General features: G+C 51.1%; 1 protein-coding gene across 4 annotated transcripts in view; it reads right to left on the reverse strand.

Moving 5' to 3' along the window:
* The window catches only part of CLIP2 (CAP-Gly domain containing linker protein 2), a 76,999-nt gene that overhangs the window by 22,643 nt on the left and 34,996 nt on the right, over positions 1-19,360 (reverse strand). For all 4 annotated transcript variants that reach the window (XR_005650003.1, XM_039849535.1, XM_039849534.1 and 1 more), the window contains exons 4-8: positions 5,780-5,904; positions 4,145-4,358; positions 3,277-3,474; positions 2,253-2,356; positions 330-390 (exon numbers count right to left, since the gene is read on the reverse strand). Coding sequence is in view for 3 of the 4 variants with exons in the window: in XM_039849535.1 (XP_039705469.1) it covers positions 330-390; positions 2,253-2,356; positions 3,277-3,474; positions 4,145-4,358; positions 5,780-5,904 (702 nt within the window). In the remaining variant the exon portion in view is untranslated. The remainder of the gene's footprint in view (positions 1-329; positions 391-2,252; positions 2,357-3,276; positions 3,475-4,144; positions 4,359-5,779; positions 5,905-19,360) is intronic.

The following is a 19,360-nucleotide window of genomic DNA, read 5'->3' on the forward strand; positions in this document are numbered from 1 at the left end:
GTAGGGACAGGGGTGTCCAGCCAACACTTCCTCAGGCCCAACCCTGTGGATACCCTTGGTCTATACCACCCAGTGGCTGATACAGGAAGCACAGCCCTTCAGGGTCCTGGACCTAAGCCATTCCTACCTCTGATACCTGAGTCTCATGACAAAACCCCTCCCCACTCTCCCAGGGCACGACCTTTGACTTTTCTTTATTTTTCCCTTGAAATCCCCACAGCCTCCTCCCAGGGGGCCTAGAGTTGCTGCCTGGACCTCGTGGCCATCTGCCCTGCAAGGGCTGGGCCTGGGGTGTCAAGTGAGCCGGGGGCAGGACCTTTGACCGTTACCTCCAGGTCTCCCTTGGTGATGGACTCCTCCTCCACTCGAAACTGCAGGTCCTCCACCTTCCTGTGAGGGGGGAGAGGGGTCTGAGCAGGCTTTGCCCAGAGTGTTGGGCTTCCCCAAGTCAGTCGTGACAGAGAGGTGAGGCCACAGATGGCCCAGAGTCCACACGCAGACCACGCAAAAAGCACTGTCCCCGTGAAACAAGACCTGCCCAGGGCCCCACGGCAGATGATGCAGAGCCTCCTGCAAACCTCCAGCCTTCTTCACTTCCCAACCTGTACTCCACGCAGAGGCCACCGACTTCTCTAACATGGGAGTGTTTAATGCAACATCCTTCCTCTCCAGGGTGGTTGTGGGAACAAATGATGGAATGATTGTAAATGGAAGCAGAGTGATGGTAGTAACCACTGTGTGTTCATCATTGAAGGGAACAGACGCTGTCACATGGAACAGTCTGTGTGTGCGGGGCGGGGAGGAAGGTAAGCTTCTTCCCCTGCTAACCCTGCTCTCAAACACAGGCCTCAAAACCAGGGGCCAGAATCGCAATCTCCACTGCTCCCTGATATGGAGGGGGCCACCCTCAGGGAGACACATTCACCCTCTCGCGTGCCAAGATAGCAGAGGGGAAACACAGGCACGTTACAGCTCTGGACAGCTACCAGAATACAGATTTAAGGGGCGGCTTAAGGGGTGAGGACACTGAAGCCCAGAAAGGGCAAGTGACCTGCCCAAGGTCATCCAGCAAGTACAGGGCAATGCTGGGACTTGTACCCAGGCCCTTCCTGAACACAACTCCCACCATGTCTTAAAGATCTGTTTTTGTTTGTTGGCATCAGGCACATTGCCATGGGAACCAGATGTGTGGGCCCTGACGAGGGAGTGTCTCAGGCAGATATAAATAAGCCCCACTGTCCCTAGTCAGACTGCAAGAACAGCCTGTGCAGCACGTGCCTCACTGCAAGTCCCCAAACAGACCCCAGGGTTGGGGGCTGAGGATGGGGGCTGCCTACTGCGCAAAGAAAGAGAAGGAGCCGCAGAAATCTGTGTCCGCCAGGAGACAAAAAGAGGCTCCTGGACCAAGGAAAACCCTGTTCCTTGTCAGCAATGTGTCCCATCAGGTCAAGGACCAAGCTAGGCCAGAGTCCTCACACAGAGGGAACCACAATCCCGACTGGCTACTATGACAGGGCTGAAAGAACCAGCATCACCACTAATAGACTGGTGGCCTTAGGCATGGCCCTTCTCTGCTCTGATCCTCAGTTTTCTCATCTGTGACACGGGGTATTACCTGCCCCCCAGGCTAATGGTAAGACTGAGAGATGCAGGTAAAGCACTCAGCATGGGGGCTGACACCCCGGCGTTTCAAGTGTCCTTTTGCTGCTGCTTCTCCGAGCCTCAGTTTCCTGACGTGAAATGAGAATGGAGCTTCTGGACATGAGCCGTGAACTCCATACATGGGACCTGGCCCAGAGGGTTGCTCCGCGGACCTGAGCTGGTAAGGGGTGGGGACATTGGGTCTTCTTCAAGGTGCATGCCTCCCAAGGACAGCGGGTATGAGAGCCTTCCCCATAATACGCTGCATGAGCGGAGCATGGCAGGAACAGTGAGCCCCACACGGTTGGAAAGGAAAGAAGTAAACAAGTGTGGTGTCCTCCATGTGGTTAGCACCATGCTAGTGCTTTACTGGAATTATCTTCTAAGTCTTTCCAACACCCTGTAGAGATGCGGATCCCCACACCACTTTACAAACGAGAAGACTGAGGCTTGCAGAGCTCACGTCACTAGTTCAGGTGACACAGCCTATAAGTGGTGGAGGCAGGGTTTGCACCTGGGCCTGCTGGTCCTGAGTCAGTACTCTTCACTGTCATCTTTAAGGAGGCTCAGAGAAAGTGTCCTCCTAGGACCAGGGCAGGGGCAGCACGTACCTCCTCTCCTCCTCTAGCTGGTTGGACAGGTCCACCTTCTCCTTCCGTACGCTCTCCACCAGGAGCCGGGCCCGCTGCAGCTTCTCCTCTGCTTCTGCAACATACTGGGCCCCGAGCAAGGGCCAAGACAGGGTCAGCCTCCTCCTGGGGACCAAGGGCCAGGTGGCAGAGGGGTAGGAAAGAACGGGGAGGAGTTGGGCCTGGAACCCTTGCCACCTCTATTCTCCTGCCAGCCCTAGCCGGGTGTGGACAGTGGGCCTGATGTGAGGGAGGGCAGGCCTAGCTGAGTGCCTCAGGTCCACCTGTTTCCATACCTAGCACCCCGATATCTGCCACCTCCTTCAACTTCCAAGGGCCTAAAACCCTTGTCTTGTGAAAGCCCCGTCACAGCACACATGGGACCTAGAACACACACTTGAGCTTGGCCTTATTAATTCTAGCACAGAGGGAGAGGTGAGTTGGCCCCAAATGGGATAAGGGCCCAGGAAGTGCTCTCATGCAGGTGACAAATATCAGGGAAGAGTAGACATGTGACGGGAGCTGAGTCAAGGCTACAGACAATGGCTTACTTCTCTAAACCCAACCCATGAATCTGCTTGAAAGCACAATCTGAAATATGGACAGCTATATACAAAAAAACACATACAGTATTATTTAGAAAAAGTCAGAAATCGCAAACAACTTAAACAACAGCAGGGGACTGGCCACATCAGCAAGTCATAGCCTGTGACAGGTAGCAACACAGCCATTGAAACAGGGAAGAATCTTCCTCGACCTAGGAAATGCTCATACTAAGAAAGTAGGAAAAAGCAAGATATAGAGTTTATTGCCGGGTTCTGAAAGTATGTGTACTTATCCACTGGAAAGAAATTCACCAGGAGGAGGAGAAGGGGTGTTGGTAATGCACATCTTAGTCTTCTCTGTATATCCAAGCTCTCCATCCTGAGCACGAGTGACCTACAAGCCTGGCCCGAGGAGGCTGTTTGTGCCGTCTGGGTGTCTACTGCCCCACTTACCCACCTACCTGCTCATGCTGCGCTTTGAGCAGGGCGATCTCCTTCTCGACCTCGCAGATGTGGCTCGTGGCCTTGGCCACCTCGGCCCGCTCCAGGTCCCGTTCAGCCAGCAACTGCTCGATGTGCTGCTGCTTCTCCTTCAGCGCCTCTTGCAAGGCAGTCGTGCCGGAGATCTTGCGGGCGTAGCGTGAAGAGGTCTCTGTGAGCTGCAGGAAGGTGTGGGTACAGGCGGAACTCAAGAATCTGGAGCACCTCCAGATCACTCACAGCTACCCAGCAGGTGGGGGGCCCAAGTGCCTCCACTCCCGAGGTCCTGCTCCTCCCGCTGCCAGTGCCCTCCTGTTGCTTGGCCGCTGCCTTCTTAGGCAGGGAGAAGCGTATTATTTCAGGTTCAGGGAACTACCCCTTCCCAGGAGAGTCACAGCTCCTGGGCTCTGCCTCATGGTGGGTTTCCTCACCTGGGCCACCTTTTCCTGGGCCAGGAGGAACCTCCCATCCTAGACCAAGCTTGGATACAAGGCTCTCTGCCCGGAAGGGCAGCCTCACCTTCTCTCGTCACCCTCGGTGGCTGTGGCAGCCTTTTTGAACTCCCTGCCCTGCCCTGTATGACCTGCCCTGCATCTGTATGACCCTCCTTAACTCCCAGGGAAAGGCTTAATCTTAGGCTACTGACAAATCAGTAATATAAAAATAATAATAATAAATGAATCAATTTCCTTATTAAAAGATACACACTTTCACCTTTGTTCAACAACTGCAAACTGAGGGATGATGCCTGGAGCCAGAGCAGGTCAGGGGCAGACTGGAACACCTAGATCCCTCTGGCCCCACCCCCCATACACACACGAGAGTACCCTACCCCAGCCCCATCCTCACCAAGCCACTGCGGCTGGGCCGGCCCCCCACAGAGGAAGCCACAGAGCTGACAGAGCTAATGGAGGAACTGCTGGGACTGTGGGTCAGCGCTGAGACACCCATGGCCATACGTTTGGTCTTCTTGGCCTTGGCGGGGCTGGTGGATGGGAAGCCGATGCGGATCACCTTATGGATGGGTGCGAACAGACCAAACTTGGGTGGGCACTGGAAGTACCTGGGGAGGCAGGAGAGACCCACATGCTGTCATGGCTGAATAGCCTGGAGCCTCCCCTGCCTTATGCACCTCTTCAAAGCCCAGCAGAAAGGCTCATCCTTGGGGCCCCATCACCCACAACACAAGACCAACAGATGGGACTCATAGAAAGGGGATAAAGGTCAGTAGGGCCTGAGTTTCTCTGTAGCTACGAACAGCCATTGGGCATATTTCTGGGGACTGGTGGAATAACGATTATCGAGCACTCGCTCTGTGCCAGACCCTTTTCATGAATGCTCATTTCAATTCCCCAACCACTCTATTGTTATCTACATTTCACAGGTGAGGAGACCGGCTCGGAGAGATTAAGTAGCTTGCCCACAGTCATACAGTTGGTCAAGTGGCAAAGCTGTGACTGGACCTCCTCGCCCCCACAGTCTGCTGGGCTCCAAAGGCAACTATGCTTTGCTCCTTCATATCATTCAGAGGCCTCCAACTGTATATGCAGCCCCATTTCATGACTGCTCTTGGACCACCCAAGACTCAAGGAACCCCATCAGCTCTCCGCCCAGGGAGCTCCCTGCATGGAGAAGCAAAAGCTGAGGGAGATACCTTGGGGGTGCAGTGGGGGCTGCCGCCCAACCTGCCCCTGAATTCTGAAAGCTAGAGTGAGCTGAAAGAAACATCCATCTTGAAAACAGGAAGGCAGTGTCGTCATGGAAACTCTAGGTGGTTTTCTTCTCTCAAAACCTGTCTGGTCATGGAGTCCTTATGGGACCAGGTGAGCTAGTCGTGTCCAGTTTCTGATTCACTTTGACTGCCATCCCATCCCAGCTCTTCGCGAATTCAGGTCTTTGCTTGGGCTATCCCCCCAACCTAGCATACTTTCCTCCTCACAGCTGTCACAGCCTCATCTGGGCTACAGAACCGAGCCCAGGGACAGACAGCACAGGAACTTAGGCCACGTGGCCTTAGTCTCACATCCCTAACACTGTTCACCCATCACATCATGCCCCCTACCCCCAACAAGCCCAGACAAAGCCTTAGACTCTTGATGCAGCATTCCCGGCAGTCACTTCTCTTTAATCAGAGATGGTATGGGACCTAGAACCAGTTGTGACCTCACCTTGTCTGTAGAGCACCAGTCACTGTCTTATTATTTCTTTTATCAGTAGAGGAACCCCTGGAAGGCAGTGACCACTGCCTCTCCTAGTATTTGTCCCTGACTCTGTGTGACCTTGAACAATGACCTGTCTGGCCTCTGTTCTCTCATCTATAAAACGGGGCTGATATTCTCACCACCTGCCTCTGTGGACTGCTATGACAGAAGGGAGGAGGCAGCATCTACACTGTGGTGTCTGGCACAACCACTCAGACATTCAACACTGGCTTCTTCAAATGCCCCATCCCTGTCCCACACTCCCAGGGGAAGGCCACTGTACCTGGTGCCTGCCACCGCCCCATCATTCTTCCCAAGGGGCTCATCCAGCTCCACGCCACACCACTCGCCCTTGGCAAAGTCCGTCTCCCCCACGTACCGCACCACACCAGTCTTTGTCCCGCCAACCTGTTGGCACAAAGAGAGACTCAGGTCCAGAAGATGCAGTGGGCACAGGCAGAGATGGCACAGGCGCCCTGGTGCTCAGCCTCATCCCATCGTCCCTTCCAGCATGCAGGGGAGAGAGGAGCCAGGTTGAGGAAGGGGAGAGGCCTAAAGACAGCTGGGAGGAACAGTCTAGTCAGTGCTTCCTGGGGCTGTCCCACACAAGGGCTTCGGAAACAGACAGACCTACATTCAAACTCTGCCACTTACAAGCTGTGTGAACCTGGACAAGTTATCTAACCTTTCTGGGCTTCAGCATCTTCATCTGTAAAATGGATTTTTGTGAGGATTAAGTACTGTATGTGCACTGTCTGGCACATACTAGAGTCTCGGTACATTTTATCCTTAAAAAAATGGTTTAAAGGGTGGTAGCCAGGGGTTGGGGGAGGGGGAAATGGGGAGTTGTTTAATGGAAATAGTTTCAGTTTTGCAAGATGAAAAAGATCTGTAGATCTGTTGCATGACAATGTGAATACATTTAACACTATAGAACTGCAAATTTAAAATGGTTAAGAAGGTAAATGTTATGTGTATTTTATCACAGTTTAAAAAAATTTAGTGAGGCGGTAAGTATGAATATTACTGTAAAATCAGGTAAAATTTTTTAATTGAAATTTTTATACATAAAGATTCAAATCTTCCTAAAGACTAGAAGTTTCTCCACCTCTCCCCAGAAGCAAACACTTTAACTTTTTTTTTTAATTCAATATTTAATTGTTAACATGGGTTAATATGAGTTAACATGTTAGATTATTGCAATGGCAGTTCAAAAATACTTTAACTCTTTAAGGTGAATTTTTGGTATTTATTTACCATATTTCTAACTAACATGCTTATATTGCTACTTCTGGCATTTTCGATTTTGAACGCTCTCCACTGACCTCCCGTCAAGGAAGGGGAGGCGCTAGTGCCCCATTACGACTGCTTCACAGCTCCGTCTCAGTCTTCTGCTCTTCTCCACACAGCGACGTCTTAAATTTAATCAGATCTGGGTTCACGGTGCTATGACTAATAAACACCGCTCGTGGATGAGAATGGGAGACTGGTTACTCTTCCTTTCTCACACAACTTTTAAACTACGGATAACTGTCTTTTCTGATTGTTTGCTTAGTTTTCATGAATTTAACAGTACTTCGACCCCAAACCCTCAATAGTCTAAGTCTGCCAAGATGTTCAGTAGCATTGGAAATTCCATCCAGTTCTTTCTGAAGAAGACTTTCCGGTAGCTTTGTGACCAGCTACAGGGTGGACTGGCTGCCGGCTCTTCAGCTTTGAGGCTAGCAGCCAGGGGCCTCTCGTCACCATTACACTGAGAAGTCCCTTTGCCTCTCTCCTGGGCTGGATCCTGTTTCCTGGATTCTATGTCTTCCTTTTTTCCTGGTTTACTCACTTATTTTGGCAGAGCACATCGTCCCATAGCTTTCTTAGAAAAAGTGTATGAGAAAATAAGATACTTGAGCCTCTGCTTATCTGAAAATGTTTTTTATTCTATCCTCATTTTTTAAAATTGAAGTAAAATTCACATAACATAAAATTCACCATTTTAAAGTGTACAGCTCAATGGCTTTTAGTATGTTCATGACTATCACTGCTACTAATTCCAGAACATTTTCATCACCCCCACAAGAAACTCCATACCCAATAGTGGTCACTGCCCGCCTCTCCCCAGGTTTTGTCATCCACTAATCTACTTTCTGTCTCTATCTCTATAGATTTGCTTGTATGTATAAATGGAGTCGCACAATAAATGACCTCTGTGTCTGGCTTCTTTCATTAGCACAGTGTTTTCCAGGTTCATCCACGTTTATCAGTATCAGTATTTCCTTCCTTTCATGGCTGAATATTTCATTGTACGGATTATACCACCTATTGTTTATCCATTCATCCACTGATGGACATGTGGGTTGTTTCCACTATTTGGTTATTATGAATAATGATGCTTTGAATGAATGTTCATGTCTAAGTTGTTGTGTGAACACCTGCTTTCAATTCTCTTGGTATCCTCGCTCATGAACGATAGTCTGGTTGGGTCTCTTCCTTCAGGATTTCGAAGGCTCTCTCTGTGTGTTTTAGGAGTCCAGTGTTGCTGTTGAGAAGTACAAAGCCATTCTGAGTCCTGATCCTTTATGTGAGCCAGTCTTTATGCAGGGTCCTTTGTCCGAGGGTTGTGCTGTGTCACAATGAGGTGCGTTGGTGTGGGCCTCTTTCCATCCCTTGTCCTGGGCTCCCAGGGGCCTCTTCAGTGAAGAAACCCTTGTCAGTCTGAGGGGATCTTCCTGGATTACTTATTTGGCTTCCTGCCTCCTTTTCCTCTGTTCTCTTTCTGGATCTATTGGACAGGTTATCTGAAAAGTTTTATTCTTTTCTCTCATTCTGCATATATCTTTTGGCTCTACTTTCTGGGAGATTTCCTTAAATTTATCTTCTGATACTTCGGTGGAGTTTCTTACATCTGGAATCAGACTCTTCATTTCCCAGAGCTCTTTTGTTCACTGAATATTCATATTTATACATTCGATGGTGTTCTGTAAGGCTTTAATGCCTAATTTACTTGTTTCTCAGAGCCGGCCGTTTTCCCCCAGAAAAAGCTTCTCACACTCTCTCCAGCGTGGAGAGCACAGGCTTGGCAGCCCCGCCTCCCAGAAGGCAAGTGAGGAAGAAGCCGGTCGGGAAAGGGGCTCAGCTTTCAGGATAGAAACGTTCATCTCATCCTTCTCAGTCCAACCTGCCTGGGATTTTCCCATCCAGCCCCTCTTTGACTGTCTTAGGAAACCAAACATCCATTCCAGAGGCCTGCTGGAGGGGTGGTCAACAGGCAGAGTGAGACAGGGCCAGGGATGGGGAGCCGCAGGTTTTTAGACCGATTCTTCCATTTCTGGCCCTGACGTCAGCCCCATTTCCAGAGGCTGAGTCCTGCAGCTAACTCCTGAGCCTCGGAGGCTTCCCAAGGAGACATTGACTACTTACTTCTCTGCTTCCCTCCTGCTGCCTGTGGACTTGGTGACACTGGATTTCCAGTGTTACTGCTGCTGTCTCCTCTCCTGTTCTCTTTGTCTTTGAGGGTTTGATACCTTTTTAAAAACACTCCCTTCGCTGCCATTCTCATGCAGGTTCAGCAGAGAGTGAAAATAAATGTTTACCTACTCTGTTTATCTGAACCTAAGTATAACTTTCTAAATGTTACTTTCTCTGTCACCCCTAAGTATACTTCAGGTATGCCTAAAAGGGACCACCTCCCTAATTAAAACGCACTCTACTTCCACCATTTCTTAAGGACTGACTATATGCCAGGCACTGAAGACACAAATTTGAAATCTCACAACTCTATAAGGTGGGCAGCGTACTCCGTTCCTGGATGAAGAGACTGAGGTTCAGAGTGGTCAGAGAGTAGAAGAGCCCAGTGGGCCTCACTCTGCTCTGTCCTTAATCCTGGCTGGTCTTAACTACCAGGCCCTGCCCTCCGGGGTCGCCTCTCCCCTCAGGAGGAAGTCTCTTGCTAAAAACAGCACTAACAACCCCTCACCAGCCCCAAGGCGGTGCTGCTGCAGCCTTAGTCCTCAGTTGCCTACAACCGAATCCTCCCCTGTTGCTCCCTCAGTCTTCAGAGTGATGGAGCCAGGCAGGTGTCCTCTCAGAGACAGGAGCAGAGCAGAAACAATAGGAAGGTTTCCAGAGGAAACACATCTGGTGCTGACCTCCACCCAGGTCAGCATAGTCTTAGGGAGCTCCCCTCCCTGAAGCCCCAGACAGTGTGCAGTGACCCTCTCACTGGGAGTGTGTGCCAGGCCTGTCCTCTAGGAAGATGAGACCTGCCCCTTCTCTCTTTTTTCCCTTTGTTTTTATTATGTTTTACATTTTTTAACTTAAAAAATGAGACTTTATTTTTTAGAGCAGTTTTAGGGTTATAGAACATTTAAGCAGAAAATATAGGGAGTTCCCACAGGTCTCCTCAAGTCTCTCCCTGCAGTTTCCTCCTTATTAACACCTTGCATTAGTGGGGCACGTTTGTCACAATAATGAGCCAATACTGATACAATATTAACTGAAGTCCATAGTTTACATTATGGTTCGCTCTTGGGTTTTGACAAGTATATGATGACATGTATCCACCACTCTAGGATCATACAAGATAATTTTATTGCAGTAAAAGTCCTGCGCTCTGCCTATTCTCATCTCTCTATCTCTTCCTACCCCCAATCTTTTTACTGTCCCCAAATCCTACCTTTTCTAGAATGTCATATATTTGGAATCATACTGTATATAGCCTTTTCAGCATGGTTTCTGTCACTTAGTAATATGCATTTAAGGTTCCTGCTTGTTTGCCAGCTCTTCTCTTTTTAGCCTTATTCCACTGTCAGGATGTACCTCAGTTTATTTATCCATTCACCTCCTGAAGGATGTCTTGGTTGTTTCCAAGTTTTAATAATTACGAATAAAACTGCTATAAATATTTGTGTGCAGGTTTTTATGTAGATACTTTATAAAAAAATTCTTTTTTAATTCTCAGCCCCCCACTTCCACCCCTGACCTACGGATGTTTCCATCTCCCCCTAAGAACTAGATCTCCGAAGGCGGAGAATCTCCTCCCACGCACTCCCAGTGCACATTTGGGGCCTAGCACACCCAGGGGGACTAGGCACCTGGGGGGCCTGGCACGCCTGGGGTATAGATCGTGGCTCCACTGGGGGTTGAACCCAGGACCTTCTGCGTGTAAAGCAGACATGCTAACCACTAATCTACAGAACCACCACGTGTAGATACAAGTTTTAAACTCACTTAAATGAATACCAAGGGACATAATTGCTGAATCATATGGTAAGAGTATGCTTACTTTTGTAAGAAACTGTCCAACTATCTTCTAACGTGGCTGTACCATTTTGCATTCCCACCGGCAAATGCACGAGAGTTCCTGCTGCTCCACTAAGGAATTGGCCCCCTCAAGTCACCCCCACTGTATGCCACACCCCAGGCTCCTGAGGGGTGAGCCACACCCTCCTTCCTTTTCTACCACCTGGGGTTCACCCGTGGGCCTGCAGTCCCTTCTGGCTTGGCCCGAACACCAACTGGATCCCAGGTCCCACAAAGCAACGGTGGTGGACAGCTTGAATGTATCTGTGTCTCAGGGACTTTCCCCTGAGGAAGTCAAAACTGGTGAATCACTTAAAATAGCCACATGTGTCTCAGATCATGGTCGCACCCACACGGTGAGAGAACAGGGCCTCAGAGCTGCCCCGCTCTGTCATCAGGAAGCTGGACCAGAGCTACTAGGAGGGTACAGTGAGGGTTCATGTCTGAGATCTGGAGCAGCCTCTGCTGGGCAGCTGTGGGAAGGGGCAGGAGCATGGGGTGGGGTGCTGGCAGGAAGGAGGATGGCCAGGGGAGAAAGGCAGGTGGGCAGTAACATCGAGCCATCCAGGGAGATGAAGGGACCCAAGTGGGCAGCCCCCTTGGTGACTCTCCCTGACAACTTCCACAGTCGCTGACCTGAGTAATAGCTAGCGGGGCATATCTGGGACTCAACTAATCTGTGGAGTCCTGACATCATTCATGAGGAGCCTTGCTTGCTCTCAGGCTGTCGGAGGCACTGGGGCACAGCCACAGGAATGAAACAGACAAGATCCCCTCCTCGTAGAGTTCCCCTTTGGGGGCAGGAAATAGATAGTAAAGAAGAAAGTGAATAAATGCTTTTATTCCAGGTGGATGACAAGAGCTATGTGGAGTAATATGGGAGGCCTCTGTCTCTGAGGGGTGACAGTGGCACAGAGGCCTAATAGAAGTGGGACAGTGTGCTGTAGGAAGCCTGGGGGACAGTGTCCCAGGTAGAGGAATTGGCCTAGTACTCTGGAGGAAAGGAAAGAAGGTCGGCATATCAGGGGCACAGCAGCCAGGATGGAGGGAAGTCGTTTCATAAGGGGGCTGGGCAGGCAGGTCACAAGAGTCTGGGGGCCACGGGAAGGCAGGTGGGTTTATCCCAAGTAAGATGGGGCCTCTTGGGTGTGGGGGCCTGACTGGGAATGAGGGAGACCAAGGAAAAGGCAGCTCCATTGTCTGAGAGAGAAAGAAGCTGCCAGTGGAGGTGGTAGGATGGGAACAGATCTGGGTGTATTTTGGAGGTGATACCAGAGACCTGCTGATGAGTCACATGGTGGGGGAAACAAAGAAAAACAGACCTGAGGCCAACTGCCAAGTTCCTGGCTGGGTTAGCAGGAGACACAGGTGTGCCATTTACTAAAATGAGAAAGATGAGGAGGAGCAGGTTGGGGATGGCTGGGGAAAGGGGGTGATGATCAACTGAGCTCTGTTTTGGACATGTGTTATGAGCTCAATTGTGCCCCGCCAAAAGATATGTTGAAGTCCTGACCCCCAGTCCCTGCAAATGTGACCTCATTTGGAAACAGGGTCTTTTAGGTGTGATTAAGTTAAGATGAGGTCATTAGGGTGGGCCCTAATCCAGTATGCCCGGAGGCCTTATAAGAAGAGCAGCGACACAGAAACACACACGAGGGAAGAACACCATGCGAAGACGGGGCAGAGACTGGAGCGATGCAGCTGCAAGCCAAGGATTGCTGGTGATACCAGAATGTAAGAGAAAGACATAAAACAGATTCTTCCCTTGATCCCCTGAGACAGTGTGGCCCTGCTGACACCTTTGAATTCAGACTTCTGACCTCCAGCAGCGTCAGAGGATAAATTTGTTGTTTTAAGCGGTTCCGTTTGTGGTACTTATTTCAGTAGCTACGGAAAACTAATACACATTAAGTGGAAATGTTGAACAAGAGCTTAAGATATGAGGCAGGAGCTCAGAAGAGAGACCTGGACTAGAGATCCAGCTGTGGGTGGTGTGATGCTCACATGTGCCTGGACTGTTCTAAGTCACAGGCCTAGATGGTTCCACCAAGGACAAGAGCACAGGAACAGATGAGCCGAGGTCAGAGTTCTGACCTGATGTTGGGAAGGGGACCAGCAGAGAGTGGTGGCCAGGGAGGCAGGAGGAAAGCAGGAGAGTGTGTGGAATCCTAGAAGTCGAGAGAAGAATGTGCTTCTAGGAAGAAGGGAGAGACTGATAGTGGCCGATTCTGCTGAGCAGTGACATAAGATGAGGACTGGGAACTGACCGTTGTATTTGCAATGTGAATGTCTCTGGTGGCCTCTGGGGGAAGGTTCCCCTGGAGGAGAGGGTGATGGGAGAGAGCAGGAGCTGAAGACCGTGGCCACAGACAGGCCCTTCGAGAGGTTTAGCCGAAGAGAAGACAAAGAAATGAGCAACGGCTGGAGGGAAACATGGGGTCGGGGAGCGTTTTATTTTTGAGGTTGTTGTTAAGAGAAGCTGAAGCTAGTGAGTGAAAAGACTGGCCAGGGGAAATGTGCAGCGGAGGAAGGGGTCTGTCTGCTGGGGCGGGTGGCACTGACCTGAGACAAGAGCAGGCGGTTGGGGCCCTGGATGAAACTAGATGAAGGGGAAAAAGTGTGCAGATGCTGCAGGTTTGAGGGTGAATCATGGTTCTGTTCTTCCCAGGAAGCACAGAATGTAGGGGAGAGGCAGGTGTTAGAAATTTTTAGAGAAAGAAGGTGGTATCACTATTACAAAAGAGGAAACTGAGGCTCAGAAAGGCAAAGCAGCAGGGAGGAGTGGCCGAGCCAACTCCCTCAACTAGGTCTGTGGGCCTTGGGTCAGTCTACTTCCCAGCTCAGCACATGGGGAAATTGGTCATTGTTGAATACAGAGGTTACTGCCAGACATAGGTTACTGCACAGACCCATGCTAGAATTCCTCCACTCTGACCTAGGAGCTTTCTTAGCCTGGGGTAGATCTGGTCTCAGATTACTCCTCTGGGGAGGAAAAGGGAGTACAAAAGGCCAGAGCCCTTGTCCCATACCCGGGGCCCCCAGCCATCCAGTGAGAAACCCTGTGACAGAGAGAGGAAGCCAGAGGCAGACATAGTCCTCCCTGCTGACCTTCCCCAGCTCTGCTTCCTATCAGTGAATCTGGAAGATGAAGCCCCAGCAGCCATGTGGGTTAGCAGAGCCAAGTCTCCTTCTTCTTCCCATCCCTCTCCCCACACAACAGACACCATTTCCCTCTGCCCCAACCCCAAGCACACCAGCCCCCAGAAGGGCCCCCAGGCCACTCCTACAAACCCCTCCCAGCTAGAGCTAGGTCTCACACCCAGCCTCGAGGTATGCACCCCTCAGCCAAGAAGACTCGGGGATGAAGAAATGGGATCTCGGGCAGAGGAAGAACGCCAGGATTTCCCAAGAGCCCACAGTGTACAGGACTCTACCTGAGTAGATTTCTACAAATCCTGCAGTCAGAACATCAGTCCCTTTTTAAAAGTGAGAATATTGAGTCTCAGTCTCTTGCCTTGGGTCACACTACCGTAAGGGACAGAGCTGAGTTCATACCTAGGCCTGTACAACCCCTACGCCCCGCTTCCCACCACCTGTTGCCTCGACACCACAGACGGCCCCTGCTGGATGTTTGACCTGGGGTCTGTGCAGGGTGGGACCGGCAGAAAGAGAACCAACCTCATTCCTCATCTCTCAGAAACCATCTCTCAAGACACTGCTCCCACACCTAACCAGGCCAACTAGCAAGGCGGGAACCAGCCCTGCAGAGAATCTACCAGCCCACAGGGGAAGGTGTGGCTGACTGGTCAGACTGCCTCGTGGGCTGGTATGTTCTGGGTGATCTGCAAGGCAAGGCTGGCTTTAGCTTCATGCTTTGAGATATGCTGGGAGAGGGTGCCAGCAGTACAAGTGATTCTCTGGAAAGGTCTCTTAGCCCATCCTTCTCGGGATGCTTCTGTGACCAGTACGTGAAGAAACTTGAAGGGACAGACTTCACCTACATGGAGACGCCCTACACAGATTCTGCTTCAAGGAAGGCCTTGCTGTCCTGCTAAGGGAGCCCCCTTGGCTGAGATGACACCCTTCCTGGGGCAGCCACACCTGGTAACTGAGCGAGGCAGGGGCAGAAAGGCTGGACACTTTGGCTCTACTTGGGGCACTGTGATGAACAACCTGGCTCCAGAGCTGCGCCTGGTCGGCTGAGGTTCTGTCCAGCCCGCGTTGCAGTCTGACTTCCACCTCTGCCAATTCTCTCACAGATGTTAAAAGCCATAATAAACATCTGTACCCCCAAAACACCTCGGCAACTACTTCCGGGGAACTTGACATGACACAACCTACCTATCATCTGTGTCTTTGGGGGTCAGAGAGCTCGCTCTCCCACCACTCCGTGTTGACATCTGTCTCTTTGGAGCTTTGGCTCTGGGGCACCTCTTGGAGCCACAAGCAGCCAGCCAGGCCGCTTCCTTCCTGAGACAGCTTTTCTCTGTTCCTTGCTAATTATACCCCATACTGTCAATTGTAGCTGACCAAGACATGTCCGGCCTGGGCACACTGCAGGTAGGGGATAAAGGGAGAAGCCCAGAGCCCCCATCGCAGCCTCGCCCATGCCCTGCTTTGTGACTCTGAGCAAGTACTTGTCCTCTCTGAGCCTCACCATCCTCACCAGGTAGATAGGGCCTGGTGTTCTCTGTCCCAGCAGGCCTGTCTATGAGTCTAGATCAGCTTTCACTCACCGAAAAACCTCAGGTAGAGGTGCCTTTCCAACCCTTCCTGTCTCAACCCACCACCCACTTCGTTCCTGCTTCTCTATACTTCCAACCTGGAATGTCTTTTCTATGACCTCAATCTTAAGCCAGTGGCTGCCTGGCTGGCCCCTGAGTCTGCCATACCAGGTTATGCTGCCTCTGAAACCAACTTCCCTAAAACTCATGCAGACAGACCCATCTCTTGGGATGGACTTTCGGGACCACACGCTGGGGCTCCCATAGGCCTCAAGGGGGACACACACAGCAGCTCTCCTCATCTCAGGCCAGACAGACATCCAGGTGCCCTCCACATGCTCCCTGGACCCGGAAGGTGCCCAGGACCACAGGTAGCGGAGGTCTTTCCAGGAAGAAGGAAATGGAGAGGTGTCCTGGGGTGTCAGGGTCCCACCTGGCTTGGGTCCTATCTCAGCTTTGCCTGGCATGTTGTAAAAGGCTATGTGACCTTGGGCGAGTCACTTCAGCTCTCTGTTTCCACCTCTGCTAGGAATCCCTACCTCATACACCCAAGATCCTTGAATGCTCATCCAGAGCAAGGCCCCAAACTCACCCAGGCCAATCTCTGAGAGAACTTGGGAGGGAGGATTTTAGAAGAGGAAATAGGGCAGAACAGAGTGGATCATTGCTGGAGGAATTTCAGGCATTAGCCAGAAAGGTTATCTGTGTGTGTACTGGGGCTGGGGAGGGCGGCAGAGGGTGGGAAAGGGCAAAGGCAGGACAGCCAGCCTATGGGCCCCGCTCAGCCGCTTCCACGCTAGGTGCTATGGGAAATTCAGGTCTCAGGCTGCAGTCTGTGAAATGGAACATCTGCTTCCCAGGCAACTGTGAAAACAAGAGGTGACCCACGCAGCCCAGGGCACGACTCCAAACCATAGCTGAAAATCTGGTTCAGACAGGCCTGTGACAAAACTCCCAACATTTAAGAAACGCCAGTCCGGAAGGTGAGGCATGTTTCTCCCTGGAGAGGGAGATCTCCAGGTCTCCCTCTCACCTTCCAGAGGTTCCCCCAGAAACAAGAACCTCTCCGCGCTGAAGTGGAAACGGACTTCTTTCACAGCAAACACTTCACCAATGGAAGCCAAGGACATTCAGTCTGTCGTAGACCGCCGTGTGACCTCAGGGTGGCTCCCTGAGCTCTGAACCCTCACTGCACCTGGGGCTCCAAGGCCAATGACACCTACCCCTACCTCACAGGCTTTAATGCTGGCAATAGCTAACACTTCATAGAACTTACTCAGAACCACACGAAGCAGATGAACTCTTATCCCCATTTTATAGGTGAAGAAACTGGGGCACAGAGAGGCTAAAGAACTTGCCCATAATTACTTAGCTCATACATGGACCTCATGGGATACTGCTGAGGCCCAAATGAAACCAGGATCCAGAGGTATCTTTGAAGAGCAGCACAATTTAACAAACATAAATACTGTTACTTCATAAGTAACAAATACTGCTCACGCCTTCGACCCAGGTCAGAGGCAGGTTTGCAGCTGGTGAAGCTAACAGAGCTTAGACCCCTTGCCTGGCCTCTTCTGAGGCCCTGACAATGCCTTTGCGGGAACACATGATTTATAAAATTTGCAAAACCAGTACTTTTTTGTACGTTTTTCCTAGAGTCCCTCATCTTTAAATTGTATAAGTTCAGGCCTCTACAGTCACCTAGGTCCAGGATATAATTTTTTTTAAGGGTGGGGCAGGGACAGGAAGGTGATAAGTCAGGTGTTTATAGCAGGGGCAAGGGAGAAAAGCAAGTTCCAGGGTCAGCCAGGCCAGCTGGGTCCTGGCAGTGCACAGTGGACTAGGCTGGAGGACTAACCCGAGGCAGATTAGGGTAAGGTGGGTGGCAGGTGAGGCTTGATCCTCATGGTAGAAACAAATCCGTCATTCAAATTCCTCTCCCCATCCCAGAATCCAGGCACATCCAGGGCAGGCACAGTTGATGAGTGAATAAAGGAATAAATGGCCCATCACCTCCTGGTGTGACCCTGGGCAGGCTATTTTCTAGGGCTGAGCCCAATTTCTTTATCTGTAAAACAGGTGGATAACTCCCACCTCGTAAGGCGGTGGGGAAGACCCAAAGAGACAAGGTACAGAAAGTGCTGGGCATGGTACCCAGAGTGGGGTACTCCCCCAAGAAAGCAGTGTCTCAAAGTGAGGGTGCAACCTGCTTGTAGGCTGGGCAGTCAATGGGGCCTGTCTGCTGCTACTGCTGCCAGCTCTGCTGAAGGGCTAAGGCCTGGAGGAGAATTCTAGAGCAGTGCCCGCCTTGTGCCAGCTTCAGTGCCCTCTGCCTGTCATGTCCAGTTCCCATTCCATGAAGGGGAGCAGATGCAAGGGGCGTTCCTGGGCTTAATCCTACTGTTCCCCAACCTGGGACCAATCAGAGCTGGTCGATAACCCCCAGAGCTGCCACATCACACCTCAAAGAGGTCGAAAACACCTCCTAGGGCTCTCATATGACACAAACCAGGCCTTGCACAGCCAGAGCCCTTCATAACTCTGAAGCACTCCCTGTTCCCTGGCTCTCTCTACGCTCCTGACAAAAGCACCACACAGCGCCACATGGGTACGACACCATGTGATCACCCTGTAAGGTATACAAATGTCTAATGACTACATCGTACACCTGAAACTAAAACAATACTGTATGTCAACTGCAATTGAAAAAGAAATTATTTTTTAGAAAGCATCACATGGGTACTAACTATGCCATTTCACTAGACAGATGATAAATGCATGGAAAAAATGGAAGGAAGGAAGGAAAGGAGGGAGGGAGGGAGGGAAGGAAGATGAGACTCAGTTAAGTGACTCGACCAACATCACACAGCTGAGACATGGCATAAAGGGCACAAATCTAGGCCTGATTTTCCTGCAGTGGCCATGGCCAGCATGTGCCCTCAGACCCCAGGCATCCCCAAGGACAGCTCAGTGAGACCGTAAGCCAGGTTGCCTGGGCCCCATAGGCTGGGGATGGCTTCTCAGGGAGCCACCGTAAGAGGAGCAGAGTTGATGGCCTCAAAACAAGCTCTCTGGACAGAAAAACACAGGGGCCCCGTGAGTCCAGCCTCCCCCGCCCCCACAGTGCCACAGCAGCCCCCTGACACCCTCTGCTGTACTCTCGCCCCCTCCCATCCTGTCTCTACCAAGCAGTAACCAAGATGTGCATAAAACGTGGATCTGCTCACACTGCTGTACAGAGACTTCTGCAGCTCCCTCGGCTCTCAGAACAAAATCCTGCCTGCACCTCAGCTCAGCCTTGTAGGGTCAGCCCACGCCAGCCTCCTGGGCACAGTCTCGCTCTGGCTCCCATTCTACCTGCTTGGCCTCCCTGCTCTTCTCTCTGTTTCTCTAATCTCGCTACAGCCCTTTGCCAGCACGATGCTCTTGCCCGCGTCGGCTGGTCAATGCCAGGCCATTCCCCTATCTCAGCATTAACGCTGTTCCTTGGGGAAGTCCCACTGCCAGTTTCCTCTGTGATCGGCTCTTGAAGCACCGTGTATAATTTCTTCATGTCATTTACCAGAGTCTATAAAGAAATACTGATGCCTGCAATCACAGAAATCATGGTCTCTCTTCCAGTAAACTGGGAGCTGCTGGAAGGCAGAGACCAAGCCTGGCCACGCCCACCACCATATCACCCAGGGGTAAGTTCCATCCATAAGGACCTAGGCTGGCAAACCAGACCCTGGGGTGGGCAGACCCCCGAGAGTATGCCAAGATACAAAGACATGGCTTAGTGACAGGAAAGCAGGCTTTAGGGGCTGGTTTGAATCTTGGACCTGCTCTGTCATCTCACACAAGTTACT

Source organism: Pteropus medius, unplaced genomic scaffold (genome assembly GCF_902729225.1).
Source record: "Pteropus medius unplaced genomic scaffold, Ma_sr-lr_union100, whole genome shotgun sequence".
Lineage (NCBI taxonomy): Eukaryota > Metazoa > Chordata > Mammalia > Chiroptera > Pteropodidae > Pteropus > Pteropus medius.